Genomic DNA, 26,804 nt, shown 5'->3' with positions numbered 1-26,804 from the left:
TATGTTTTTCTTTTTTAAACCTTGGAACTTTATAAAAATCACTTCATAGACGACGACGACGACGAGATAATTTCATAGCTATTGAAGGTATACCGGGAGTATGGTCTGAATATTTCACCTTGAGGGTAATAATGGCTCCAGCTAAACCCTCCCGTGCTGCCAAAACTGCACCTCCCGCATCGGAGACGCTTCCCGAAAGGACCTTCATCATCGACAATGGGGGGTATAGCTTGAAGGCGGGATATAGCCCGACGTCCAGCTCCGATCCCCTCGCCTCTTGCGCGGTTGTCCCAAACGCACTTGCAAAAACTCGAGATAATCATATATACACCGGCCTAGAGCTCGAAACCGACATATCAGACTGGAATGAGGTTAGCTTCCGCCGTCCCGTTGAGAAGGGATACCTGGTCAATTGGGAAGCCCAACGGGAGATATGGGAACATACCTTTTTTGATGAGAAGACAGCTCGTAGGCCAGAGATACAATGTTCGGACTTCTTAGGAACAACTTTGATGTTAACCGAGGCCCCAAACGCATTGAGCAGCTTACAAAAGAACATGGATGAAATGATTATGGAGGAATGGGGGTTTGGTGGGTATGTACGGTACCTGGGTATGTACCCTCATTCTATACTGGAGTAATGTTATGGAAGCTCTTATACTTACGAGCGGCCTCGCATGCGTAGCTCCCTGCCTCAATGCCTGGAACGAGGTCCGATCCCTCTTCGGAGACCCCCCTAGCCTGGATACGAATTCGCCAATCATTCCAGCTGAGTGTATGTTGGTCGTCGATTCGGGTTATTCTCACACGACTGTAACTCCCGTATACCAAGGACGTCCGATCCAACGAGCGATACGGAGACTTGATATTGGAGGGAAGCATCTTACAAATTACCTGAAGGAACTGGTTTCAATTCGACAATATAATATGCTGGATGAAACACACATTATCAACAGTGTTAAAGAAGCAGTTTGCTATGTCAGTCATGATTTCAACGCGGATATGGAAAAAACGTGGAAAGGACGGAAAGATGGCCCCACCGACATTGTGGTTGATTATGTTCTACCGGACCCAGGTGCACATAAAAAGGGGTATATGCGGCCGCACGACAGCCTCTTGGCTGCTGAGAAAAGGAAAGGACTCATTACTGGGGTTAATCCCTCCGCAGCAGAGGATGTTCTTGTTCTAGGGAATGAGCGGTTTACTGTGCCAGAGATACTGTTTAATCCCCAGGATATTGGACTCCAACAACCAGGGATAGCTGATATGATATTGCAATGCTTGTCTGTTATTCCCACGGGCCTTCATCCATCGTTTCTGGCAAACATCTTTGTTGTTGGGGGGAATGCATTGATCCCAGGGTTTATAGAGCGGTTGTAAGTTCTTGTTATGCATTGCATCGAGAAAAAGGGGAAACCCCGGGATGACCAGGTTGCTAATGCATTCAACCCTAGGGAAACTGGAGTCCGGCATCTAGCGCCCACGGAGTGTGTCGTTCGCGTGAAGGCTGGCCCGGAGTAAGCAAGCCCCTTACCCTTCTTTCCCCGCTCCTGTAGTTGCGGCCAATATTTCTAGAACCCAATGGCTGACGTCTCGAGAAGTCCCATCCGTTCAACCTGGTTAGGGGCATCTAGGCTGGCGACCAACCTGGAATCCATGAAAGAAATTGCGATTACTCGGCAACAATACCAGGAATACGGTTCAGCCTGGGCCTGGAAAAAGTTTACTGGGTGAAAGTGTGCCCGAAAGTATGCAAAGGGCATTAACCATTCCTGAAGCCCGTCCGATTTTACGACTTGACACGCGGTTGACCACCGGCGCAACAATCCAGAACATTTGAACCGTACAAACGCCATTTAGTTAAGCTTCTATTCGCAGGGTTGATCGGACGAACAACCCAATTCTGTGCTCCCTGTCATATCATAACCTGGTAAATAACAGATCTCGTGCGCCGGACTGGTGTGGATAACAATAATGGAACTGCGCACTGCTACGACTGACGGCCGTTGCCTCTCGGCAAGGCGCACGCGATGCCAATTAGCACAGTTTCAACTTATTTAGCTGGTGGATATGGAACTCTCTGCACTGTTATCGCACCAAGGGCCATCTTGGAAATTTTCCGATCCAACCCCTTAGTCTATCAAACCCCAGTCTAGCTTTCGATAAGGAACTGGCGCCGGGCTGCCAACTATCCACCACCTCCACGCTGAGAATTGTGGCTGCTCTAGCACGATATCTCCTTGCATGTGACTGGATGAATGCCGGCCTTGAGCAAACATACGCAGGACATGATCACAATATCAGCTTGGCCGTTCGTTATCATGGTTCAACCAGAAACGGGTATTGTCTGATAGGTGTGCCTGAGACGCTGTTCCTGACCCCTTGTTAGACATGGAGCTGTATTTCCACCACGCCGGTACACAGCCAACAGACCAGCCGGAGTACATATAACAATTAGATCAACCTTCGACGTCTTACATAAAAAATAACTTCGACGCTCTCATATTAGTCTAGGGTTGCGACACACCAGTTCGGTGTTCAGGGGGCGACAAAAGAAATATTTTCAAGGCGACATACGAGGTCCAGCTTCGTTATCGGACTTCCTATCTGACACAAAACTGCGTTCAGCTCACGCTGCCCCTTGGTTCATTTGCAATCCGGCCGTTGGTACATGTCAGAGGCGCTCCCTTCACAGCCCCAAGGAGTGTGTCGTGCATATTACATAGTACGGAGTACATGATCTGCTCAGTACCTTTCATCGGTGTAAACTGTTTATCCCTCACAAAGGGTGCCGACTCAGGGTCTAACAAAGGTACGGAGCGCTGCATCCATCATGCATGCTTGATCACCGCTCGTTGCTACATCTTCCATCGCACAATCCCATGCGTAAAGATCGATTGGCAGCAGGCCCCTGCCGACAGGGGTGCACTTGTCCTCCACCATACAGATACATACAAGGCTTCTTTTTGCTTTCAAGGGAGTGACAACGCCCAACCAACCACCAAGCGGCGCCATCCGATTCCATAAATAAACGAACTTTGATGCGGTCGAGTCAAGGCAGCTGGAGCCTAGCGAGCCTCACCCTCCTTGGGGCCCCTCTTGTCGTTCGTTTTGTCAGCCTAGCGACGGCCTTCAGTTGGCTTTCGGTCCATCTCCAGACTCCGCTCCCCCAGATTTATACGACCATGGTTGCGCCCCAAGAGTTTCTACTCTTATATTTTATGTTTCCCCCCACGTGAATGAGTCTTGTTTAGCGATTTTAATACCTCTTCTCACAAGACTTGTCGCCGGATATTGTCGCTGAAATCTAGTGTTCTTACTACCTCCGTCGGCCGTGTTGGTTTGGTAGAATGAACCTGCTGGTGAATGTTGAACCCCAGAAAACGACATTTGGTTGTTCAGAAATTACCCTATGTCGGTTCCTCAGTTAACTCGCGATCTCGAAGCTCCTCTGCAAGGTCTAGTGGACGATGCTGACCGGCTTGCGGAGTGGCCTGAGCTGGTAGGGTTAGAGGATCTACTGCTTGACAATGGCCAGCTACCCTCTCACCGTGCGGATCGGCCATGCCCTCAGGAACTCCATGTGTTTCCCGACGATGTCTCTCCAGAACTTTTACAAATTATCAGTCAGCCGCTGGAGACAGAGCAGCCTCCGAGGTCTGCCGACCGACACAGTGGAAATGAAGATGGACGGTCGCAGCCACCACCATCATCATATACAGGGGATGACCGATCCTCACTGCCGGTTAGGACTCAGGCACCTGCAGTAAAGGATCACACTCGCGACAACCATCTGGAGCGATGTCTATCACCCGAGTCTACTGCCACAGGAGCGACATTTAGCCGCATGGGCCACAAAGCAACGAAAGAGACAAAGAACCTCAAACTTCGGCTTCTAGAACGCAACAATTTTCGGTCAGTATTTCTGTGTCTACCCTTGCTATTTTCCCTTGTCACCAATGCTGTTTGATTAGTCGCTAATCAACCACCCGATATTTTAGTGAATGTGCAAGCTGCTTTGTCGAGCTACTCGACAAGAACCTGGTCCCTTTAAGCTGTTCACACAAATATTGTTTATCATGCTTCTCTGGCATGATAGAAACTGCCATAAATAACGAGAGCAAGTTCCCCCCAAAATGCTGCCTCGAAGATATTCCTACAAAACTGATCCTACACAATGTGGATTCTGTACTTCGGGAGGAATACAAATTAAAGGCACAAGAGTACGCTATACCTCGGATGAGTCGATGGTACTGTCCTTCTCCAAACTGTGGAAAATGGATACCTCCTAAGAAGATCAAACTGGGCGCTCCGACACAGAAATGCCCAATATGCAAGTGGTCGATCTGTACTGCCTGTCAAAGGACAGCCCATCAAAACAACGAACACTGCCCGCAGGCCCCCTATCCGGAAAGAATAGACAGTATCGCCTCGAATGGCTGGAGACGTTGTTACAAGTGTCAGGCTATGGTCGATCTAACTGCTGACTCTGGGTCTGTGGTCTGTCACTGCGGTGCTGAATTTTGGTAGGATAAATCTGTCCTGCGTTCTATGAGACTAGCTAACTGAATGCGTACACAGTTGTTTCTGCGGCGCTAGAGGTGGGACTTGCGGCTGCGTTCAACCCAGCCAATATGGAACAAAATCTAGAGCGGAGTCCGATACAATAATGCATCGTGAAAGGGCCCAGCTCGCTGCCATTGTTAAGGAAAACGAGCGCAGCGAGCGACGAGAAGTTGAAGAGCGATTGCGGAAGGAAGATACCCAAAAACTCCCAGACGGCGACGGACAAAGGAGACAAGATGACGGACGACGCCGAGTTCAACACGACAAAGAAATGAAACGCCTTATATCCATAGCCAACCAAATCCAGAAGCTCCAGGGAGAGTTGGCTAAGATTAACAAGATCCAACAGTCTATGATCATTGACAGACATCAGGATAGCGCACAGCAGATCCAGGTCGCAGCTGTTTCAAAGCAAGCAGATTTTGATCAGACGCGAGTGAAGTTAGAAAAAGCCTATGAATCGAACTTTAAGCTTCGTAAAAGCGCTTTGGAGGTTCGACAAAACGCCACAAAGCTTGAACTCCGCACTCGCCAGGAGGAAGATGAAGATGACAATTTTGTTCAAATGCAACGCCATTTAAAGGGCAAGCCAAACAGGGAGGAAAGAGAAAAGGTAATACTTGACAAACTTAACGCGTCGCACAAGAGAGAGCAAGATGCACTGGATAAAAGTCATAAGGAGGAGATGAGCGAATTGGAATACCATGGCAGCTTGGAATCTTCGGCACTCCAAAGTGGCATCATGAAGAAGCTGGGGGATTTACAGCGCGAGACAAACTTTACCCTCTACGAACTGAGTTCCACAGTAATCTCGGATCGCCGATGGTTCAAGGTTGCCGTTGAAAAACGTTACGGCCTTCTCGAAGAGCATAGGATGTTTTTGATTAATGGCCCCGACGCCATTAAGGACACGGCAACTTCTAGCAGCAGATACTCATCTGCAAATAACTCTAGCCACTCAGGCACAACGTATTCAGTTACAAGTGGCAGAGAAACACCTCAATCACCTCTATCACCGCCCCCAGTTTTTACTGAGTTTGGGTATAGGCGCTCCGGGCCTGATGCTCTCAAGACTGGAGGCGATGTGATTCCAGGAAGCCGATCGAGGAGCATGTCAAGGAACGGTCTAAGGCACGTTTCTAGCCAGTCGCAGTTTTTGTATCGATAATTACGAAGTGTAGGAGTGCAGGCCTAGTGTTTTCTGGCATAGATGGATGGGATGAGTTGATGAGTGAATCTCTTTTTGTATATATACGGTCATGTTATACCCTAATTGTTATTCGTCAGCTTCTGAAATATCTTTCCCCGATGTATAGTGGTCGTATTCCACTCCCGCAAAATCAATCCCAAACTTGCGGTATCCAAAAATGGCAAAATTCGAGTTCTTGAACTGCTTATTCTTCAATGTAGTTCTATATTCTCCGTAGATTGATTCGGTATAGCTTGGAGTATCTATTTTATGTAAATTACAAACTTTAACAGCTGTTTCACACCATCGCTTGACTGAAGCGATTGACCTTCCGTGCACAATCAATAATCGTAAAAGCCCTTTCCGGCCTTCTTGCCCACCCAGCCAGCATCTACCATTCTCTTCAACAGACCAGCGGGTCTGTACTTGCTGTCACCAGTCTCCTGATGTAGGACGTTCATAATGGCCAAGCAAGTGTCAATACCAATGAAATCGGCAAGAGTCAAGGGGCCCATGGGGACGTTGGTTCCATATTTCATGATGCTGTCAATATCCTCTCTGGTACCAATTCCATTCTCCAAGCAAGTAATTGCCTCATTGATATAAGGCATAAGGATTCGATTGGCCAAGAAGCCGGGTGAGTCTGTCGATCGAGCGGCGATTTTACCCATACGTTTCATCAATTCAAGAGAAGTGTCAATGGTATCCTGAGAAGTCTGGAGTCCAGTAATAATCTCTACACCCTTCTGAATGGGGACAGGGTTCATGAAGTGAGTAGAAATAACTCGAGATGGGCCAGAAAGGTCTTTAGGATCCTCAGTGGTTGCTGCGGCAATTCGAGTGATTGAGATGGAGGAAGTGTTGGTAGCAAGGATGGCGTGAGCTGGAGCAATCTTAACGAGCTTGGAGAATATAGTTGTCTTAAGGTCTGGAATTTCGGGAACAGCCTCAATAATGAAGTCAGAGCTTGATAGATCCTCGAGTTTTGTGGTAGGTGTCAGCATTGAGCGGACTTTATCGGCGGTTTCTTGGGTGATGCGCTCTTTTGCAACATCCTTGGCAAGAAGTTTCTCTACGATCCCATCAGTATATATTCCATTTGTTCAATCCGTAGAGGGATATCGTGCGGTTCTCACCCGCGAATTTGAGTCCTTTGTCTAGAGACGCCTGAGAGTTATCAACCAAAGTAACTGGAATGTTCGCCTTCTGCGCTGCAACCAATGCAATTCCCAATCCCTATGTAAAGTAGCCATTAGCAATAAAATTCTTTATTTGCAAGTTGTATGGAGCTATTGATCAAGTGTTCATACCATTTGTCCGGCACCAATGACTCCTATGCTGTTGACTTCGGCAGCCACCTGGGCAGCAGGAGTTGAGCTAAAGGCACGAACCCCGCCAATTGACCGTGTGGTCGCCAACAGGCGCCCTGCAACCGCACTTCGGAACATGATGGGCTTAGTTAATGTATCTAAAGACAGAATAAGAGCAAACCAGGGTGGAATAGGGACACAAAGTCTGTGTTTTCTTCAGTTGTTCCTGTTGGGGAGTTGCTTTGGCGCGGCTTCACGTGGTTTTGAACCTCGGCGACGTCACTTTTCCTTGGGAAGCGGCTATTTTCGGGGGTTGCGGGATATAGTTTAGCCGCGCTCCGTGACGCGTGCCGCAAGCTTTGACGCGTTTGCGCGTTTGGCGTTTAATTGAAGAAAATAACTCGACGACAGGCGGTAAAAGAGGACAAACAATGGTATCGAACCCATTCCTCGCGAGCCAGGATGATGGCATTTTAATGACGAAATGCTATATGTGATTTCCTATTTTATTTGAAAAAATGGATGTTGAGCCATTTGTAGCGCAGCCGGGCGACCAGGTGGTTGACCCTGAAGTGCGCTCGTTTATCTATGGCTTGGTGACTGCGGTATGATAGCCTGCTTCCATTCTGAACCCTATCCTTATTGTGCCAGTACCGACTAAATCATTGTAGCTCGGTGGATCTGCGAACGATGAAGCTGGGCGATATATGCTTGGAGACGATGCCCTGGGTTGCTTGCGTGACCTGAAGAAATGGCTGCGATTCTACGACGAGAAATTGAATCGGCTTGACGTCGCGAGGTGCATTGCGGAGAGTAACCTTGTCAACGGTGACCTAATACAAATCTTAGCTCTATGGGATGATGTTAAGCCGACGGACAAGTACAAATCAAGAATAAGTTTAGCATGCTGTGAGACTAACCTTCCAGTTCATATGAAGAATTCATTTTGTTTTAGGATATGGCTAATATTTGATCAGTAGAGCTTCTTGTCCCGTTGACATGGCCGGTTGAAATTCATAGCGAGATGACCGTTAATCACCACAGACACACCCCCTACCTTCAACTTGCCCAGATTTCCTATAAAAAAGGAATACTTGGCCATGCTTCGAAATCAATCCTCCGATCGATTATACGTATTGGTCTCCCAAGTATAACAACTCCCCGAGCGGAAAGATCATCCCGAGACGAAGGCATTCTAAAACTTGTCTTATATCTATTTAGAAATGTGGCAGTTCTAGGCGTGACCGCAAATCTAGCCGTTGAAGGAGACGAGGATGAGGCTTCGAGGTCAATGACAATCAGTGCATTCCATGACCAAGATGTGTTTGCCCTCATTCTTACACTATGCTCAAATATTGGAGAAGAGTTTACCTTCCAGGATGTCATTCTGCTTGAGATATTGTTTCATCTTATCAAGGGTGTCGACGTGCATCAGCTATTTATGGACGATAACCAGCGGAGTGCAACACGCACTGACGAGCTGAAGGGGCTGATGGATGCTGAAAGCAATTTAAACCGTGATCGCTCAAAGAACGCCCCCACTCGTCATGGTAGATTTGGGACTATGATTTGGGTAAAACGAGATAATGAAAAGATGTCCTCTGTATCGGGCCAAGATGTTCTGCTTAATGACCAAGCAGCCTTTGATAAAATGGATAAAACCAAAAAATGGAATAAACCAAGAGGGAAACGGCCAGTGGTTGATGAAACATCGAACAACTTCAATGTGCAAGTCCACTTGACCTCCTCTGCTCTCAATTATCTTCGACTTTTTGTTGAAGAGTTTCTTGACTCAGGGTTCAATCCTTTGATGACTAGCATACGAAAAGCAATGGAACGAGAATCTGATCGCTTGGGCGAAACCTCTTCTCGTCATTTCTTTTTCGTCAGCTCTTGGTTTTTAAGCGCTGAAAGGGCGCGGCGTGAACAGCAGGAGGAAGCTCGCCAGAACGCCACTGGTTCCGCGAGGAACATTGAACCTGATAGTTTTGCTTTAGTAGCAAGCGTTCTAAATCAGGAAACCTTTATAGCCCTGAATCGATATATGCAAACCAGCCTTGATAACAAAGAGTGGCAGGACCTCAACGCCGGAATGCTGTCTTTCACACAAACGTTGCTTACAGTTCAAGAAATGAGCAAATCTTCTCTGGAGGACGATCAAGAAATTGCTGAGAATATCCTTAGCCGCATTTTCTACGAAGAATCAACCCATGATAGAATATTATCCACCCTCAGAGGTTATAAAGGACAAGGGTTTTGGTATCTTGATGCCTGCACAGAGCTTGCCCATGTTTTCCTGCGCATGTTGGAGCAATATTCAAAACAAAATGTGGACATGCAAGTCCGCTCTAAGCGAATATCAAGACGGAAGAAAAAGGCACAAAACCAGGGTCAGGAGAACCAGGAGGAAGAAGACGGCGGATTTGGTAACTCAGAGGACGAAGAAGCAAATGACAGGGCGGAAGCCGTCCGCAACGTCGCAGAGAGATCCTTCGATTTCAAGCGGTTTTGCAATAAATTTTGCACTCAGAACTCTGTCAACACTTTTGTTGCGCTGACGTCCTATTATCGCGATTTGAGTGCCGAACAACTGAAACGAGCACATAGATTCTTCTACCGTGTTGCATTTAAACAGGATGTGAGTGTGTTGCTGTTTAGGTTGGATATAATTGCCCTCTTCACTAGGATGATTAAGGGGCCTGATGGCCTACTCTCCTCAAGACCTGAGTTCAGAGAATGGGAAGAACTTGTTCGCCAAATCCTAAAGAAAATGTTCCGAAAGATTGATGAGCGACCAGAATTGATCACGGAACTACTATTCAGCAAGATTCCTGCGACGGTACACTATTTGGAATATGGTCATGAGAAACAGACTGTGTCAGTGGCATCTCGACCTGCTGTGGAATTGGAGGTAAAGCACAATTATACTAGAACCGCAGACGAAAAGCTCCGAATCGTCATCTCGGTCTTAGTTGCAGATAACTGCGAGGACTTGGTTCGATGGTTATATGGGGTCATTGATAATGCACTTAAGGATAGGAAGAGCTGGGAACTCGCAGATCTAGCGCGGGGAACGCAAGACGCTACCGATATGACAGATATCACATCAAGTACACCCGCAATAGGTATGTGGTTAGAGAATCGCCTTGAATTTACCGGTGCTAACAGTTTCATAGAAGTCTCGGCTCCTGGCGAGAAGCATAAAACGGCAATGTTCAAAAACGGTCACCTACGCCTCCTTTTCACTCTGGCTGGCCTAGAACTGGCGGGTGAAGATGTACTGGGTACCCCTTGGAGCATCCCAGGCTCTATTTCATCCACAGAACTCGAGGAAACACGCAGCTCCATCCAGAAACACTGTGATGACCCTGGCACTGAAATTGACGGTGTCGACCCTCATAAACTCATACACCGAAAACGCGTAGCTGGCAAAGCTATGAATGACGAGGCTACAGCCCAGGTTGACTTTGGAAATGATTCTGAGGGAGAGGAACTTGGCCTTGACGAAGTCCTTTTCCCTCCAAACCCCCGTTCAAAGTCAAAAGTCTTGAAGGAGTTAAAACAGAAGAGGCGTAAAAAGGCAGGCGACGATGAAGACAACCAGCTAGATGAGGAGACCTTGAACGCTCGACGGCTTGCTCGTGAGCAGAATGCGCTTGAGCGGCAGAGGAAAATCAAGAGCAGCCTTTTTGTTAACGCCAGTGATGATGAAACTGACGATGAAGCCGATCAAGAATTTTTTGCTCGAGAGGCAGAAAGACGAAAAAAGCAGGCTCAGCGTGTAGAGGAAGCTATGGACATTGATGGCTTTGGTAACAATGAGCTGGATAATACTACTAAGAAAGCAAAGGGGAAACGGAAGCAGGCCATCTCAAATGATAGTGACGACGAAGATGAAAATGGTGGTCACAGGAAGCGCGCAAGGAGCGAAGAAGACGAGGAATCGGGTGGCCCCCCTGGGCGTAAAGCGCAAACTCCGCCCACGTCTACGGAGGACGACCTCATATTCGATATGGGAGAGAAGTCGCCTGCCCCTATTTTCCAGTGGACATCAACTGCGGTTGACAGGCCGTCGAAACCTATGGCTACAGCTGAACACAATCCTGATGACGACGATGAAGACGATGAGCCCGTCATGACGACACGGACGCGACGGCCAAAGGTGATGGCTGGTTTCGTGGTTGACAGTGATTCAGAGTAAACGGCCTTTGCTTAATGACTTTGATATATACTTGCTAGTTATTTATCCTTGGCCGGCGTTTCGGGACTTTTTAGCTTTCGGCTCCCCTCACCAACGGCGAGATACGAGAAATCCCACGAACATTACCAATCAACGACATTCACTCTCTGCATATATATTTGGCCATTACCAGGAGCAGCGTTCTTTCGTTTCTGCGGTATATTACTTTAACGATTGTCAAAATGTCCGCCTCTTTGAAGTACGTGACGCTGGATGTGTTTACCAGCAAGCGGTTCAAGGGTAACGCCTTGGCCGTCGTCTTCCTCTCAGACTCCAACCAGATTACCCAGGAGCAGAAACAGACGCTGGCCACAGAATTTAACTATTCAGAGACGATCTTCTTTCATCCGGCGAACTCTGACCCTAGCCAGCCCCGGAAGATAGACATATTCACAACCGAACAGGAGCTTCCATTTGCCGGCCATCCAACAATTGGCGCCGCATCGTGGCTACTAGTTCACTCGAAGGATCAAGCTTCTGCAGAACAACCGGAGAAACCAACCTCCCTCACCACTAAGGCTGGAAATATACCAATTTCTTTAGTACCAGAGAACCCAAACCAAGTCTCTGCTTCAATCCCGCATAATGTGCGAATTCATTCCACCAGGATGCCACTCTCGGAACTGCTGAGACTCCATCCCAGCCTAGAAAATTCACTAGACGCTCAAGCATACCAAACCGGCTTCCCTGTGGTCTCCATTGTCAAAGGGATGACAGCAGTGCATGTTCACCTTCCCAGTCTCGAAGCACTAGCTCAGGTCACAACAGCCACTGAATCTATCCCAGCCAAGGGGGTAGCAGCTGGCGGTTACTTAGATGAGGGCTGGGATGTCGAGGGCCATGTCTCAGTCTATTTCTACGTTCGGAACGTCTGGGATGAAGAGCTTCAGAAAAAGGTCATTCGTTCCAGGATGATGGCAGGAAACTTGGAGGATGCTGCTACCGGCAGTGCCGCTAGTGGACTAGCTTCCTACCTCACACTGACCGATCCTGAGATAATTGCAAAGGGCAAGGAAAGCTACACCATCATCCAGGGTGTTGAGATGGGGAAGAGAAGCGAGATAGGGCTCCAGGTGGTTCTTAAAGACAGCAAGAAGGAAATTAACGCCGTCTACCTCCAGGGAAGCGCTGTGAAAGTGGCTGAAGGGACAATCTTGACAAGCAGTGAATAGAGAGAAAGAGGTTTACGTTTTTGTGTATTCCTAAAGGACCTCAACTGCTATAATATACAAAAAGATGGGCATTTCCTTCCAGCGACCATGGCTATAACTCTAGCCATGGCCAGACTAGATAACCGGCTAGCCCTACTTTTTATATACTTCCCTTCTACTGCGTTACGCATGCTTATGTCGCCCAAAGCGTGCCACAAATACAGCGTCCTACTTTTGCCATTTTCTGTCCTGACAAGGAACTGATATAAAAACTTCTCTTCTTTATTCCTTTTATCTTTCTCTCACCTACAACAACTTCCTCCTTCACACTTGTACCTTGTGTAGCACTACTATTTTGTCAAATTAACAGTATCAGGGCTGGAAGAGGCCATTATCCCTCCAGATAAAGCAACTGGGATAAGGGGGAAGATGCCTCGATCTCGGTATTTGCGGGGGACCCCGTCCCCTACTTCCTCGCGCCCTCTGCTCCAGGGAGACAAGGAGGCCGGGAAGTCTGGCAGGAAATCGTCTTTAGCGGGCTCCTTCCATCACTTTGCTCGAGCCGCGTTGCAGCCACTGATCCGTCGTCCTCCAGACGAAGCAGAGGGTAATATAAAGCCCGTCGTTCCAGGTGCGGCAGCATCACGAGCAAGTACTAGGAGCAGCTCACTTCCAGTCCGTTCCAAGGGTACCATTAATTCGAAGCAGTCCTTGGGGCTCCAGTCTGCCCGGGTGAAGTCCCCTGAGCCTCCCCTGCCTCCGTTGCCAAAGTACTTGGCCCGTGGAACGACTTCCAACATTCCAAAGCCAGTCCAAACTGCTACTAATTCCAACACCACTCTGCGCTGGCCATTATCAGGCGACGACCAGAAGGAGAACCAGACACGTTCTCAGTCAGGCGTAAAGCCTTTTATCGGGTATAAGGACTTAAAGGCTTTGCGTGGAACTGCCGATATGAAAGAAAAGGAGAGCCAGGCTAACGAGGCCCCCTTAAACCCTTCACCTGAGTCGGTTTCTGATACCTCCTCTCAGTCCACCATCAAGGCGAATTACAAGACGGGCCTTCCACTGCCTAAGTCGGCTTCTCGCTACTTTCCATGGCCGGAGAGTATTGCAGCCCAGCAGTCGTCCGGCCCTCCACTCAATTCTCTTGCTGAGAATGAGGGATACAATACCACCACTATGCAAATGCCAAAGGACATGCAGCAAATGATTGATGACTGCGAAAAGGGGTCCGTCGAAGCATTCAGCCGCAAGCCAAACCTAGTGACTCCGCGCCAACTCCCCAAGAGCAAGACTATGGGGGATATTCATCGAAAGTCGGATTTTGAAGTTGAGCCTTCAACGTACCCCGCCCGTAAAGGGGCCAAGTGCTACTGCGAGGACGCTGAAGCAGACACCTTATCTGTCGATAGGTTCGGGCGTGTTTCCCAACGCATTGCCTCCGTCGAAGTCCCAGCTTCTAGTGACATCGTTGATATCAAAGTAGTAAGTGGAACCTTCATTGACATCCCCTATCACACTCCAACACGAAGCTAACGAGGAATTCTATTTGAAAGGTCAGAGTTGCGAAGCCATACGGTTACTGGCTCGGAAGACTAGTCACTTTGTCAAACAGTTTCCATTATGAGGGGGCATTCAACAAGCCTGACCCTTTCACCGGATATGGAATCTCCGGCAACACCCTCGAAGGGAAAGCTCCAATGTCCGTCAACCTGGATGACTACTATATCAAGCGGGCCTTCATGGTCTTGGAGAGAGCCTGTCTTACGTCTGAAGCGAGTGCCAGCTTGGCTGAATTTAAAGCCGCCTATTCTCGACGTTTCGGCCGCAAATTCTCCCAGCGCTTTGCCACGGAAATCGAGAAGGGTTGCCCCAAGCCCGAAAAAGAGGGTGGAAAGAGTGAAGCCGGTGTCATGGATATTCTTCGCTCTGTCAAAAAGAGCTTCGGATAGGGAATTCCAGCGCGTGGAGACACGGCTACCATACACAAATGGTGCAGCATCAGAAGCATCGGTGGTTCAAAGCTGTAGTTGACATTTGTACATTCGGGAGCTTCGAAAGATACTGGTGACGAATTGATGCTTTTCATGAAATAACAATGAGAAAAAAAAAAGAGGAAAGTAGGGAAAAGGATAAAAAAAATTAGGGGGAGATGAGAAGAGGGTAAAAAAGGATGACTCATAGTTAGCCCTGCTTCAAGTGGTTATTTGAACAGACAATACTCCGTACATCAGTTTGATTCCATGTGCGCCATCATAAACCTAATGCTTACCCTAATTTTCCTCCATTAACAAATGATATCATCGTGAGAAGTTGGAGCACGGTAACTCATTATTAGCCCCTTGATGCCGCTCTACTACGTAGAAACGCAGCAACCTGTTCATGCCTGGTAACAAAAAACATCCGCCTCGAATCAGACCTCCAAACCAGGACCCCGATTTCCTCGGCATATTTGCATGGGGCTTCAAACTCCGCAAAAGTGTCGAACTCCTTGAAGAGGAAGCCTGATGTTGCTTTGATTCGATCTCGTTCTAGCTGCCAAAGCCGTATTTGATCGACAACTGTAGGCGGCAAGACTGTCGAAGAAACGTTTGTAGTAGATTTCTTGGTTTTGCGCATTTGAGGATGGGCATGTGTGGTGAGATATGACACGATCTGGTCAGCAGTGATGCCCATTTCGATGGCTCGACGGACAGATTGGCGGGTTATTTTGCCTGTTATAAGATTGGGAAATCGGAATTTTAGCGTTGTAAAGAGGGAGATGAGAGATATCTGTAGAGGCGATGATGTGTATGCATATAAACGGTAGTTTGTTTCGACGATGATGAATCCGGTGCCAGCATCGCCGGCTGTTGTGGCACCTGCAGCGGCGGCAGGGACAGTAGGTTCTCCTGATATTGGGCCTGACATGGCCAGAGAGTCAGAAGTAAGCGTTGTGGCTAGTCGGGTAGGGTAAAACCGAGTGGACCCAGAAGCGGGTGTGTGCTGGTAAACAATGCCAAAATCAGTGAGATCAGCAAGTGTCCGAAGCTGCGTAGGTGTGAGGTTCTTTTTCTCATAAGACTGGCCGAGCTCGAGGCTGCTAAGCAAGAAAATAAACGAGAGCACTTCGACGCTTTCCATTCCTATAGCTTCTGCGTTCTCAACGTAGAGGATGAGTATATGCCAGACCTGAGTGTTGACGTCTTGTAAAACAAAAGCAAAACCCTCTTTTGTGATTTCGACTCTTCGATCCCGGATTTCCACTAGATGGCAGGCTTGGAGAAGCTGTTTGACACCTTTGCTCAACGTGATAGTTTCCCTTCCTCCGCTCAAAGAGCTCATCCCAACCATGTACCCAAGCACAGCCTCCCACTGCTGTCTTGCATATTCGTCTAAATCCGCGACGGAGACTGGATACTTATCGGGAGTCACTGATATAACTCCAAATGAGCCCTTTTGGTCTTCTCCCATGAGCGCTTGCCGCAAGGAGGTAGAAAATGGCTCGGTGACCATGTATGCGCGAACATGGCTTGAGGACGTTGTGCTAGAGAGGATATGTAGACGACCAAGGATCGAGAGCGAATTATCTCGTTCACTATTGCAATGCCGGAGCTCATGTTAGCAGGTGTTCTGTAATTCTCATCTGCGGCCAAAGACAATATATACCGTCTGCTGTCTGACCTCACCCATAGCTCTAGCTCAGTTGCTGGCAGAGGATCCTTAAGGTATAGCAGTGCCATCACGAAGCATTTCGCTACCAAACCTATTAGTAAATATTATTATAACCTCTCAAGCTAAGCCATACCGAGGTGCGGCAGCATCCTTCGAAATACCGCTAGGGCTGTCGAGGGCTGCTGGTAGAGCTTGAGGAATGTAGTGCCTGGACGGCCTTCCAGGTACTCCAACGGCCGGAAAGGCACGGCCGCCATCTTGTACAGCTGGGCAGATAAACGCTCTGCCGTACAGATTGCCTTCTCAATCTACCATAGCGGGTATAGTGCTATCGCAGCTAGAATTAACTGTGTTAACTGCGTCGCTTTTGAAGTCGCAAAGATTATTTAGCTAGTTAACAGGCAGACATGCAGTCACTGATTACATAATACAAACCTATCTACATCTATAAAAGCAACAGCGAGTTGAGAATTTAGAATTGAAAATTGAGTATTGGTAGGACGAATGTAATGAACGGATGTAAATCCGAAGACCAGATCACCATGTAGGCCGGATATAATAGTGCTGCCAACGTTTTGAGTGGGCCTCTTGAGGATATCAAACCTATCCAAGGCCCCTGTTGGATCGATCGCTGGCCGGATTGTTCGGCGTGACTAGGAGGCTGCTGATCTCTAGGGGCTGAGAACCCATGATAGAGGCCAGCTAGTAGGTATACGAGGAAGATGTTGTTAGGATATTAGAGCTGTTGGATTTACATCCATGGATACATCAGAACATGGTGTGTATTAATTAATGTATCGGAGGGAAAGGTTCTCTGAGTCACTCTCAGTGGTGAATTCTAGCGAAGATGACGCTCATCAAATAACTAGTTCTAGTCGCTTAAACAGAAAAGGGAAATCGCATAAAAAAGTTGAGCCTTGATAAAGGTATGATATTATTAGACAGAGTGTGAATTGGTCTCCGGAATCTTGTGCTCAACACTGCTCTCCCTGTCTGTATTGAGATGCGCTGCACCATCGGCAGACTTCTCGTTTGACTCAGCCATCTCGCTGGCGATGTCTTGAGCTTCCCGTATAGACACGGACTGGATGAAATCTTTCTGCGCCTTGACGGGTACAAGATAATCAAGCGCAATCGAGACGGTAAAGGCTATAATATTGAGTTAGCAAAGCCCGATTGTTGATAGCTCCCTCCGTGGTGAAGATGAAGTGAACTTACGGATAAAGAAACCGGTTATGGAGGCAATATAATAGAGGTGAGATGCGCCATCCGTGACGGGGAGCTTTGGGTTCACTGAGTGTACCATGCCGGGCAAGTGAGGAATTACTCCGACGAGCCACTGAACAGATAAATTAGTATAAAAAACTGGAATGGAATTGATTCTTGGAAGGCGGCTTACCGCAAGGACTGTCCTCCAGTTCACACCAAAGTCATACCAGTATATAGACTGGTTTCCGGTAATATAAAGGTCCGGTACCTTGATTCGTCGTTTTTGGATGATAAAGTAGTGGGCTGCGGCAATTCCGACGAATGGCTGTAGGAAGACAACGTAGGAAGACAGCACCGAGATGAAAACAATAGCACCGCTCAAAAGGTACCAGGGATTGATCACGGTGCCGAGAATAGCAGTCAGGGCTTGTCCACGTCGGATATTGATGTACTTCGGGAACAACGCGGACATATCGGTGCCTCCGCAGAAGGAATTGCCCGAGATATTGAGTACTAGCTGTGTGATGCCAAACACAAAGGCGCAGAAGAAGATACCGACACGGGTCTTGGAGCTGGGATCAGCGTCCTGGATGGCCATTAACAGGCTGGCAACGCTCCATAGAGCAGATCCGAAGCGCTTCTGAGTTGCTGCGATGGTCAACATGCCTATGACATTTGCTAACCAGACGGGAAATGCTCCCATTGCCTGGGACCAGATTCCGTCAGACGGTTTTTTGGCAAACCGAGTGTAGTCACCGATACTGAGGGTACCGGCAGTGATACTGGACATGGTTGAGCCAATGCCGAGGAGGAACATCCAGCCTGCATTGCTGCCACTGAGTTTGTTTGTGCTATCAAGAATCTCTCCAAAGCCCTGCGAGCCCTTGGTGCCGCCAGCCCAGGACACAAGGACGAGCTGGCAGATAAAGCCGCCGATGGCACCGACATGTAGCATGTACCTCAGCCGGCCAGGGCCGAGAATCAAGAACGGGATTTGTATGAGCGAAAAGATGATGAATCCAACGAACATGGGCAGTGTCATGCCGGTACTAGCGGGAATGGTGTTGGGTATGCGGTCGATGCTGGGCCAGATGGCACGGATGCAGACGTATGCCATCTGCCCGCCCTGCCATGACTGGACGCCGAACCAGACAATCGAGAGTAAAATGCGGTTTAGAACAACAAATGTAGATCCATAGAAACCTGAGAGAAAAAATGAGGAGTCAGAAATTGGAACTGATGCTCTGGCCGTTGGCGATGATTGTTCAAAGGTGGTTAGTTACTCACCCCAGCTAATGCGCATAGCAACCGGGAATGAGATGTGATATTCGAGTCCGGGAAAGCTGGTGATGACTATGAGCACAGCAGCCAGAATATGGCCAATTAGAGTCGCAACCGTCGTTTGCCACCAGTTAAGGCCTGTTGCAAGAAGAGCAGAGCCCTGCCGTAAAGGAAGAATAACCCGTTAGTTTCTGTTTCTTCTTCCGATTGACATAATAACCTCCCTGTTCCTGTCGATTGATCAAAGAAAAAGGTTCCCTTACCAGCTGGAAATTGGTGATATTGAAAGCACCAACGCACCAGAACGAGAAGTACTCATACCAGCCTATAGGAAACTGTTAGTGCGAGTCACTTTCTCCGGAGTCAACCCGACAGGGCTATCGTATCTCCTTTCAACGTACTCCATGTGCGCCGGGCCTTTTCGATGGGCTTGATGTCGTTGTTCAGCAGCCATGTCGGGCGAGGCTGCCCAGGCGGATGGGGGACTTCCAGTCGCTGCAGGAAAGAAGACATCTTTTCATGGACTTTCTCTGTGTCTCAGTGGGTCGAAAGGAGGCGCCTGGAGAGAAAAGACGAAACCATCCGGGCGAGGGGAGTGGCCGGTCGATAGTTATATATATATATATGTATGTATCCTCCCAAGCAAGCGGTCCCTTTGTGTTAACCTCGTACTTATCTAGCACATCCACCTTTTTTTGGTCAAAAAAAGCAGGGGTGAGATAATGGCAACACCAACCAGCTTTAACTCGCTAGCAGCAGAAAGGTAGCTTGGAATTTTAATAATGGCCTGCAGAAACTTCGGGTTCCATAGCAGTTCTAGTTCGATTTAGTTTAAGTATATACGGTTCCCGCGGCGCGGAAGCCACCGACATGGGGGAAGCAAGCGAAGGAAAAAAGAGGAGAGAGCTCTCTTCCGTTCCGTCCGGCTGGGCTTGCAGCGAGCAGAAGCCAATGACGGGCTGTATCTAGCTATAAAAGGCCCCCAAAGGCGCGTGTTGGATGGCGCTGGCAGGTGTTTTTCGCTTGCTTGCTTTCTTGCTTCTGCGGCCTCACAGCAGCCACCCAGGCTCGCTAACCACGACTCCTAGCTATATCAGGCGCTGATATAGATGGAGAGGGGACTTGTGTATGTAAGTAAGTGGTTATGGCAAGCCCGAGGTCCATTTTCATTTTACAGCTGGACGGTTCTCCCAGCTAAAAAAGCTGCCTGCGCGAAGTCCGGACGGTAAGTTAATAGGCGTCTTGGCCGCCTTCTCCCGTCGACAGGGGACCGATTCCTGGTCGCAAAGAGAGAGCGCAAGTGAAGCCTGGATCGGCAGCTGGCCGTGTTTCTGGTCTGCGAGCAGCCTTCGTGTTTCGTCTTTGCGGTTTGCGCCAGCTTCAGGCCGTCATCGAGTCCGTCTTCTGTCCGTCTGTCTGTCTGCCTGTCCCTCTGTCTGCGGTCAGTCAACAAACCGCGAACGACACGCCTGTCTCAGAGGCTAGCGCCGGTGATGGAGACAGTACGGAGTAGTTTTATGCACGTACGAGTATGGAGTAATCTTAAAACCGACCATGGTGCAGAAGAAGGCCGGAGTACAGCAGCTTGTCGCTCTCGTCGGTCTTGTCTTCTCTTGCTTGTCCCCCCTGCCAGCCAGCTTTTAAACCCGGCTGCGTGTGAAGAAGGCTTAGTCAGCGATATAAGATGTCCGGCGAGGTGCATAAAGTGAGGACAAGGGGCCATGTTTACTCCGTGTAGAGCAGACACGACGGACGGACAGACGGACAGCACTAGAAGCATTCCTAAGTAGAGGAGCAAGACGAGACGATGGCCACGCTGAAGTTTGTGAACTCGGTAACTAGCCACCTGCGGACCAGGGCTCTTGTTTGGTCGTTTCCCACGCTCACCCGGTTGGCTGGCCTCTAGGTGTGGGCGAACTTCCGGGCGACCTCAGGACTGGAACCAAGGTATGGACGGGCTACCTGCTCTACGTGGATACACGGACTAACGAGAGATGCGCAGGCTACTGGACAATGTACGTTTTGTCTCTCATGACGTGCTTTTCTTGCATGTTCATCAGACATTGAAGGGCCGGGGCGGGGGTAGAGCGCAGGGTCTCTCTTCGCCGGCGTGAACACCCTGATATCCTTCTCCTAAGGGGGTGGAAGGGTTGTTACAAGAGATGCTGATCTGCTCTGTTGTTGACGTAGCTACGCATCACCGCTGCTCGTCCAGGGACGGTTCATTTTGAGCTGGATGTGCAAAAGGAACATACGGTATGCGGCAGTCTTCTAACACGATGGGCGGGACTGTCATGCTGATCGATGCTCGTCTGCCTCAGAACCGATTGGGCATTCTACATGGAGGAACAATCGCCAGCATGGGTGCGCTTGTCCTTCTCTTCTGTTCACTCGCTCTGCCTGGCACGCTTTTATAACATGAGCGTGTGTATCTAGTGGATCTCGGAGGCTCGCTTGCCGTCGCTTCTCATGGCCTTTTTGCGACTGGCGTATCTACTGACTTGAACGGTAACTTAACTAGTCATACGACATCTGCGCCATTCAGATGCGAACGCTTTGAGCCCTGGGTAACTAACTAACTTAACTAACATTTACCTACCAGTCACATATCTAGGCTCAGGCGGCAAAGTTGGCGATAAGATCCTAGCGGTAGGTGATCTCTACTACACATAAGTACACATCCTCAAGAAGAAAAAAGGCCTGGGCCCTCGTTCTAACTAAACGTTCTAGGAGGTAACGTGCGATAAGTGTAAGTCCGTCGATCTTCTTTCCGCCTGAACAAACCACAGCATTGTGGCTGGATGCAGATATCATATATCATTGGGCAACTTTTGGCGAGACGGGAGTGCTTCTTAGGAATCTAACGACGGTTCCAGTTGGCAACAAATTAGCCTACACAAACATAAAATTCACCAACAAGGCAGATGAAATTGTGGCAAGGGGCAGCCACACAAAGTAAGGCTCAGAAGGCGGTTGTTCGATGCAAGGCGGGCTGGAATGTTCGCTTACGCCTTTCGTGATAGGTACATCGCCCAAGCCTTCAGGGACCCGAGAAACATCATCGAACAAAAGAAGCCCTGATCTTTGAGCGCTCACTGGCTAGTTGGTTATTTCTTCCAGAAGCCTCGAAAGTGAGTACCTCGCAGGCCTCTTGCCCCTTGATACTTTCTAACCGTTTCACCTCTGTTTGGTTAGATAGACTCTTCTAGTGAATCCTGGGAGACGGCTCTTGGACATTGAAAATGCTTCTAGCTGGTCCTTCCTTGACCGTTGAAATTTTCGGAACACGGCTGACAGGGCCAATAAACAGGGTGTACCTATCTAATTAACACATAGGAGATTGGCTAAAAGCATAACTCACTTGCAGGATAAACGTAAAAGTAAATACCCGTTAGTTATTCCATAATGAGTTTTGGTCGTGCGTGGGTGATCGATCACTCGCGAGAATATAGCTCTTGTTCATACATGTAAGAAAAGAAAAATCACAGTCCAAACAAATACCTAGTAACTAAACACCAAAGTGCCATGCCTACTACTCAATTGCGCCTTCACGTGCAGTATCGTCTTCATCATCGGACTCTCCTGCTGGCACGTCGTTTCCATCGCCAGCCTCAGTAACAGTCGTCTCGACCCCAAGGGCCTTCACTTTGGCCTGAGTCATCTCGAATACATACTGGCCCAGGTGCTCGAGGTTCTCCATAGGAGTGCCCTCGTTGTCTGCGGCATCGACAGCCCTTGTTGCTGGGAACGTCTCGTTCGGCATAAGCATCAGCTTATCCGGACGTTGAGCCAAGATATCAAACGCAGGCTTGAGTTCAAAGCAGGATTCAAACACCTCTCGACGGCCGAGAATGTAAAGGCCTAGACGTGCTCGTGATAGTGCTACAGTCAACCGTCGTACGTCTCGCAGGTAGCCCACAGACTTAGTGCGGGTCAGAGAGAGAATGATGTCTAGAAGACGAAAAGTAAAGCGAAATTAGCGGGAAACAGTCGAAGTTAAAAAGTATACTGTTGTCAATGAGCACTTACAGTCATTCTGCTCGCCTTGGTATTTGTCTACCGTTGTGACTATTTTGGGCATACCGAAAAGCGAGTTCTTTGCACACCTATGGCTAAGGACATCCCTGATCAATGCCCTCTGCCCTGCATATGTCGCTAGAATAGAGATCTTCGATGCAGGATACCCCAGCAATCGCATATACTGGTATATTCCAACTGCATATTCAGCCTCGCCGAGATTCTGGATGAAGTGAGGAGTTGGCTCTCTTTCACCTTGGCCCTGGTAGTCTGGCACATTGATGAGCTGGTAGTCATAGCGGAAACCGGCGTTGGCAAGTTTGAACTCCTCCTGGCTCTCGATGATGGGGAGATTGCCCAGTTTCTCATACCGCCATTTGAACAGTTCTGCAATGGAGGCGCGGGCTCGACCCTGCTGATCGAGGCTAATCGTAGGCACACCTAGCCTCACCAACCGTAGGAATAGCGTTTGTTCGAAATTGGCGTACTGACGGAATGCAATGTTCTGGACAATTGGCGAATTCTGCAAGTGGTCGCCACACAGCACAATCCTCTTCAGGGGGAATTCTCCGTTTCTTGTCTTCTGCATCATGCACGGGATTACGCTTTCAATTTCTGTGATTTGTGCCGCTTCCTCCATGACTACGCTGTCATAGTGGAAGCCCAGGTCAGAAATCTCCTGTCGTCTCATAGCGGCGTGGGTGGAGGTCATGGCAATAATCCTGGCCTCTTTGATTAGTAGGTAATTTGCCTTATCTCGCTGTTGTCGTAGAATCTCAAATGGCCGTATATCTTCCAGTTCAGAGAAGAGTTTCCTTATATGTCGCTCACAACCTTCAGCAATGTCAATGAGCGTATCTTTCGAGGCATCCGTCGGGAATACCGGCTGAGGGGCATTGGAGAAAAAGTTATGGAAAGGGAAGCACTGAATAATATCTTCGTTTTTAGAACCCTCGGAGCGTGCCTTATCCCAGAATTTGATCCATGCTGGTCGTATATAGACAGTATCAAAATACCCAGCAGTTTCACAGGTACTTCCATGGGCTCCTTCAGCTCCAATTGAAGCTGCGAGACGGTCAACCTCCGCGAGGAACTTTACTCGATTCTCAAGGAAAGACTCAACTCGGCCAAACTTCCCAAAGTTGGACTCTGTCTCTAGCTCCTCCTCGCCATGGCCAAGACGAAGTAAATGGCGTTCGTCGATATCCAAAGCAACAATCTTCTGGAATAGTTGGTTAAGGGCCTGGTTGCTGTGGGCTATAAGCAAAGTACGCTCCTGAGGGAAGTTATGGTAGATGTTATTGATTATCTGGGTGATCACATCCGTTTTTCCAGTTCCTGGAGGGCCAACTATCACCGTTAACCCTGGTTGAGTCCCAGAGGTGATGGCTTCAACCTGAGCAGGAGTAAATCGAACGTAATTGAGTTTTGGGGCATCCATCGGATAAGGACCAGGGTTCGGAGGTTTGTAGGTAGATACTCTGATTGAATTGGAATTTGGCTGTACAGACTCTGCCTGGTCTCTTCTTCGTTTCTTAGAAGGGTTCAGTGTCTCAGCCTTTGGAGGTTCGTCAACCATTTCAAGGACATATGGAGGTCCGAAGATGGTTGTAGATCCCTCAGGGGGTTCGATTTTCTGCCCCGGGAAACTCTCCACAAGGTGATGCCAGTCAAGAAAGGTGTCCCGATAGTCAACCGACTTCACACGATTTTCAAGCTCCGTATATCTCGCCCCAGTTGGATCTCCATATCCCAGGAAAACCTCCTGGAGCCAAGATGGGAGTTCTGCATCGGTAATGGTCAATGATCGCATTGTCTCCAGGATAGGTCGGAAGTTGTTCTCGCGTGATTTTCGGCGTACAAGCACGTTTATGGAGCTGTATATATCTGGTTTCCCCTTTTTTACTTTGTCGAGGTCAGCTTTGTAAGACACTGCGTCTAAATCCACAAGTAGTCTTCTCAGACGAGGTCGTTGGGGATATCCGTTAGCCCTGCCTTGTGATGTGTCCCGTAGCTGGCGCCTATTTTCATCCAGAATTTGAACCACGGTAGCAGTTCGAACATGCGAAATGCTAATACTATCTTTAGACTCGGATCGTGGGTTGGCAACAAAACCAGGCTGTTCTGTCTTTTGGTGGGTTACTGAAAGCAAAAATACAACATCGTCTGGTCGTAGTGATTCCCACTCTTGTCGGATAGTGTCACCGAGTCGACCAACCTCGAGAGTTATTTCCGAGCGAACATAAGCTGGGTGAAGAGATCCCACTCGTGCCTCGGCCACATCGATTATAGCAGGCTTTGAAATCGGCAAAGCCATTCTGGAGAACCCATCAAATGAAATCTTGCCATCCTGTCCTGCTTTAGGTTGCATTCGTTTGATAACAGATTCAAGGTCGCTCTTAATCTCATAGAAAGACTCAGACCGATATAGAAGAAATGACCTCCACAAAAAGTCTCCTAGACTAAGATATTGAAGGTTTAATTTTGGAATCGCGAGAGGCCTAGAGCCATCGTATGTTTCATTTCGAACCAAGGCAGGGTCATATAATGAATCCTCTGTAGGGAGAACGCTGACATCCGCTGTTGCTTCTTGAAACGTTGGTCGCCATTCGAAATGCAAGAGGAGCATTTCTAGAAGGAGTTCTCGGTCAGGTATGATATTAATGTGCTCAGGATAAGAGGTCCTGAATCCTAAAAGATGGCATAGTTGTTTTAATTGCGTGTCATCAATACTGCGAAGATGTTCTGCAAGCTCAGACCGTTGCTCAAGTGATCCGTAGTTTGCTAATGCTAATAGCGTTAAGTCGTCTTTGAAGTGTTTAAGCGCAGTCCTTTGAAGCCGTGCCAGCTCTTGACAATGAATGTTATAGGCATCTTGCGCTGACTGATGCTGGCCGGTTTGGTCATCAATTGAGAAGTTGATAAACCGTCGTAGGAGAATATAAAAATCCCTGAAAAGAGTATTTTTATCATCATTATAGAGTTTGCTCTTGCGAAGAACGGCCAAAATATTAACGTCCTTTAAAAGCTCATTCACATATCGTCGAGTAGGGAGCTGGCTCTCAAGGTCCACCAATAGCTCAAGGAATCTCTCACAAAACCGGGTATTATCTTCACTATTACGTTCTCCTTGGGCTGGGTTTATACGCCTAAGAAAGTTTAGGAGCATAGAGTATAGCCATGACCTTTCAAATCGTATCCTTGATTTGCCTTGCTCGTCTGCCGAGTCATATCGTTTACTGGCCAATCGCCATGCCTTTTTCAATGCTCCTGACTGATGAAGTAAATTGTCCCTCGCCTCCTTGCTAAAAAGGTTGTCCCAGATAGCTATCGAAACCAGAGGAGCACACTCTTTTCGAATTTGGCTGCATTCAAGAGATTGAAAAGCACCGATGATGAAGGACAGGAGGTGTATTTTCGAAGGCAGAGGCAGTGTATCATTGAGGCTCATGGAGAGTATACGTCTGAAGAGGATTGAAAAGTCCGCAGGGCGATCAAAAAAATGGGCTAAATAGATACATGGTGTTAGGTATAGATTCAACATCTATGTGTTTCTCGGGGGTAAACGTACTCCAAATAGGCAAATGCTCCCTTCTCTTTGTCCCTACAATGACTGCAATTAACATAATATGATAGTTCGACGCATCTTCCGTAAACGTTGGCCAGAGAAACCTTTGCGAAAGCAGGTCAGTCAAACAACCAATCAACCATAGGGCTCCGGGGGGTGAGTGTACTTCTCAAGGATGTGAAGATTTTCGAGTATTAGAAGTGAATGCAGAGGGAATCCATCACGCTGCAAAGGATCCCAGATCTCATTCTTGATCACCTCCGGCCTCGCTTTGCGCACTTTGCTAGGCTTCAGCCAGTGAGCTTTCGCTAGAGACACCCATGGATTCTCGTCCTGGAAGTCATTAACTGTCGGCCGGACATCGGGGTTACGCGCCATTGCCGGGCGCATCTGTAATTCAGTCATTACAGCGAAAGAAATTGCGCCTCGTTATTTCCGCGGCGGTACCTGGAAACGACAGTACATCGGTTGTTCGTAGAATCAAATTGGATTTGATATTTATTTGTTAGTTTTAGGTGAAGTTTTGGCGCGGTGCACGGATCATGTGCGGCAAAGCTCCAAGTCAAAAAAGCTCAAAGAGGGAAAAAGGGAAAGCAACGACATATACTATTCAACC

The 26,804-nt window shown here is 48.3% G+C and overlaps 10 protein-coding genes across 10 annotated transcripts; 6 read left to right on the top strand and 4 right to left on the bottom strand.

Annotated features, from left to right (window-relative positions):
• Positions 1-131: 131 nt before the first annotated feature.
• Positions 132-1,734, top strand: MGYG_07318 (actin; the record flags this gene model as incomplete). The annotated part of the gene is made up of 4 exons (XM_003170026.1): positions 132-612; positions 686-1,376; positions 1,455-1,517; positions 1,602-1,734. 4 exons carry the CDS (start codon positions 132-134, stop codon positions 1,732-1,734), a joined length of 1,368 nt encoding a protein of 455 aa, XP_003170074.1.
• Positions 1,735-3,412: 1,678 nt separating this feature from the next.
• On the top strand, positions 3,413-5,734 carry MGYG_07317 (IBR domain-containing protein; the record flags this gene model as incomplete). Its single annotated transcript, XM_003170025.1, has 3 exons — positions 3,413-3,915; positions 4,002-4,526; positions 4,582-5,734. The coding sequence occupies 3 exons, from the start codon at positions 3,413-3,415 to the stop codon at positions 5,732-5,734; spliced, it is 2,181 nt and encodes a 726-aa protein (XP_003170073.1).
• A 362-nt stretch (positions 5,735-6,096) lies between these two features.
• On the bottom strand, positions 6,097-7,203 carry MGYG_07316 (fatty acid oxidation complex subunit alpha; the record flags this gene model as incomplete). Its single annotated transcript, XM_003170024.1, has 3 exons — positions 6,097-6,827; positions 6,892-6,991; positions 7,066-7,203. 3 exons carry the CDS (start codon positions 7,201-7,203, stop codon positions 6,097-6,099), a joined length of 969 nt encoding a protein of 322 aa, XP_003170072.1.
• Positions 7,204-7,583: 380 nt separating this feature from the next.
• Positions 7,584-11,266, top strand: MGYG_07315 (topoisomerase 1-associated factor 1; the record flags this gene model as incomplete). The annotated part of the gene is made up of 4 exons (XM_003170023.1): positions 7,584-7,670; positions 7,737-7,974; positions 8,043-10,190; positions 10,242-11,266. 4 exons carry the CDS (start codon positions 7,584-7,586, stop codon positions 11,264-11,266), a joined length of 3,498 nt encoding a protein of 1,165 aa, XP_003170071.1.
• Positions 11,267-11,487: 221 nt separating this feature from the next.
• Positions 11,488-12,477, top strand: MGYG_07314 (phenazine biosynthesis protein; the record flags this gene model as incomplete). Its single annotated transcript, XM_003170022.1, has 1 exon — positions 11,488-12,477. The coding sequence occupies one exon, from the start codon at positions 11,488-11,490 to the stop codon at positions 12,475-12,477; it is 990 nt and encodes a 329-aa protein (XP_003170070.1).
• Positions 12,478-12,885: 408 nt separating this feature from the next.
• On the top strand, positions 12,886-14,411 carry MGYG_07313 (hypothetical protein; the record flags this gene model as incomplete). Its single annotated transcript, XM_003170021.1, has 2 exons — positions 12,886-13,944; positions 14,016-14,411. 2 exons carry the CDS (start codon positions 12,886-12,888, stop codon positions 14,409-14,411), a joined length of 1,455 nt encoding a protein of 484 aa, XP_003170069.1.
• A 382-nt stretch (positions 14,412-14,793) lies between these two features.
• MGYG_07312 (TFIIH basal transcription factor complex p52 subunit) lies at positions 14,794-16,370 on the bottom strand (the record flags this gene model as incomplete). The annotated part of the gene is made up of 3 exons (XM_003170020.1): positions 14,794-16,036; positions 16,108-16,195; positions 16,247-16,370. 3 exons carry the CDS (start codon positions 16,368-16,370, stop codon positions 14,794-14,796), a joined length of 1,455 nt encoding a protein of 484 aa, XP_003170068.1.
• Positions 16,371-17,050: 680 nt separating this feature from the next.
• MGYG_07311 (allantoin permease) lies at positions 17,051-19,116 on the bottom strand (the record flags this gene model as incomplete). The annotated part of the gene is made up of 6 exons (XM_003170019.1): positions 17,051-17,262; positions 17,332-17,452; positions 17,513-18,525; positions 18,610-18,763; positions 18,867-18,928; positions 19,005-19,116. The coding sequence occupies 6 exons, from the start codon at positions 19,114-19,116 to the stop codon at positions 17,051-17,053; spliced, it is 1,674 nt and encodes a 557-aa protein (XP_003170067.1).
• Positions 19,117-20,410: 1,294 nt separating this feature from the next.
• MGYG_07310 (PaaI-thioesterase) lies at positions 20,411-21,684 on the top strand (the record flags this gene model as incomplete). The annotated part of the gene is made up of 9 exons (XM_003170018.1): positions 20,411-20,437; positions 20,510-20,550; positions 20,606-20,618; positions 20,794-20,859; positions 20,925-20,967; positions 21,040-21,111; positions 21,206-21,256; positions 21,480-21,558; positions 21,627-21,684. 9 exons carry the CDS (start codon positions 20,411-20,413, stop codon positions 21,682-21,684), a joined length of 450 nt encoding a protein of 149 aa, XP_003170066.1.
• A 451-nt stretch (positions 21,685-22,135) lies between these two features.
• MGYG_07309 (intron-binding protein aquarius) lies at positions 22,136-26,593 on the bottom strand (the record flags this gene model as incomplete). The annotated part of the gene is made up of 4 exons (XM_003170017.1): positions 22,136-22,554; positions 22,633-26,127; positions 26,192-26,292; positions 26,355-26,593. 4 exons carry the CDS (start codon positions 26,591-26,593, stop codon positions 22,136-22,138), a joined length of 4,254 nt encoding a protein of 1,417 aa, XP_003170065.1.
• Positions 26,594-26,804: the final 211 nt, after the last annotated feature.

This window comes from Nannizzia gypsea, genomic scaffold (assembly GCF_000150975.2).
Source record: "Nannizzia gypsea CBS 118893 supercont1.7 genomic scaffold, whole genome shotgun sequence".
In the NCBI taxonomy this organism is placed as follows: Eukaryota; Fungi; Ascomycota; class Eurotiomycetes; order Onygenales; family Arthrodermataceae; genus Nannizzia; species Nannizzia gypsea.
The sequence above is the reverse complement of the archived record's forward strand: the minus strand, read 5'-3'. Positions and strand labels throughout refer to the sequence as shown.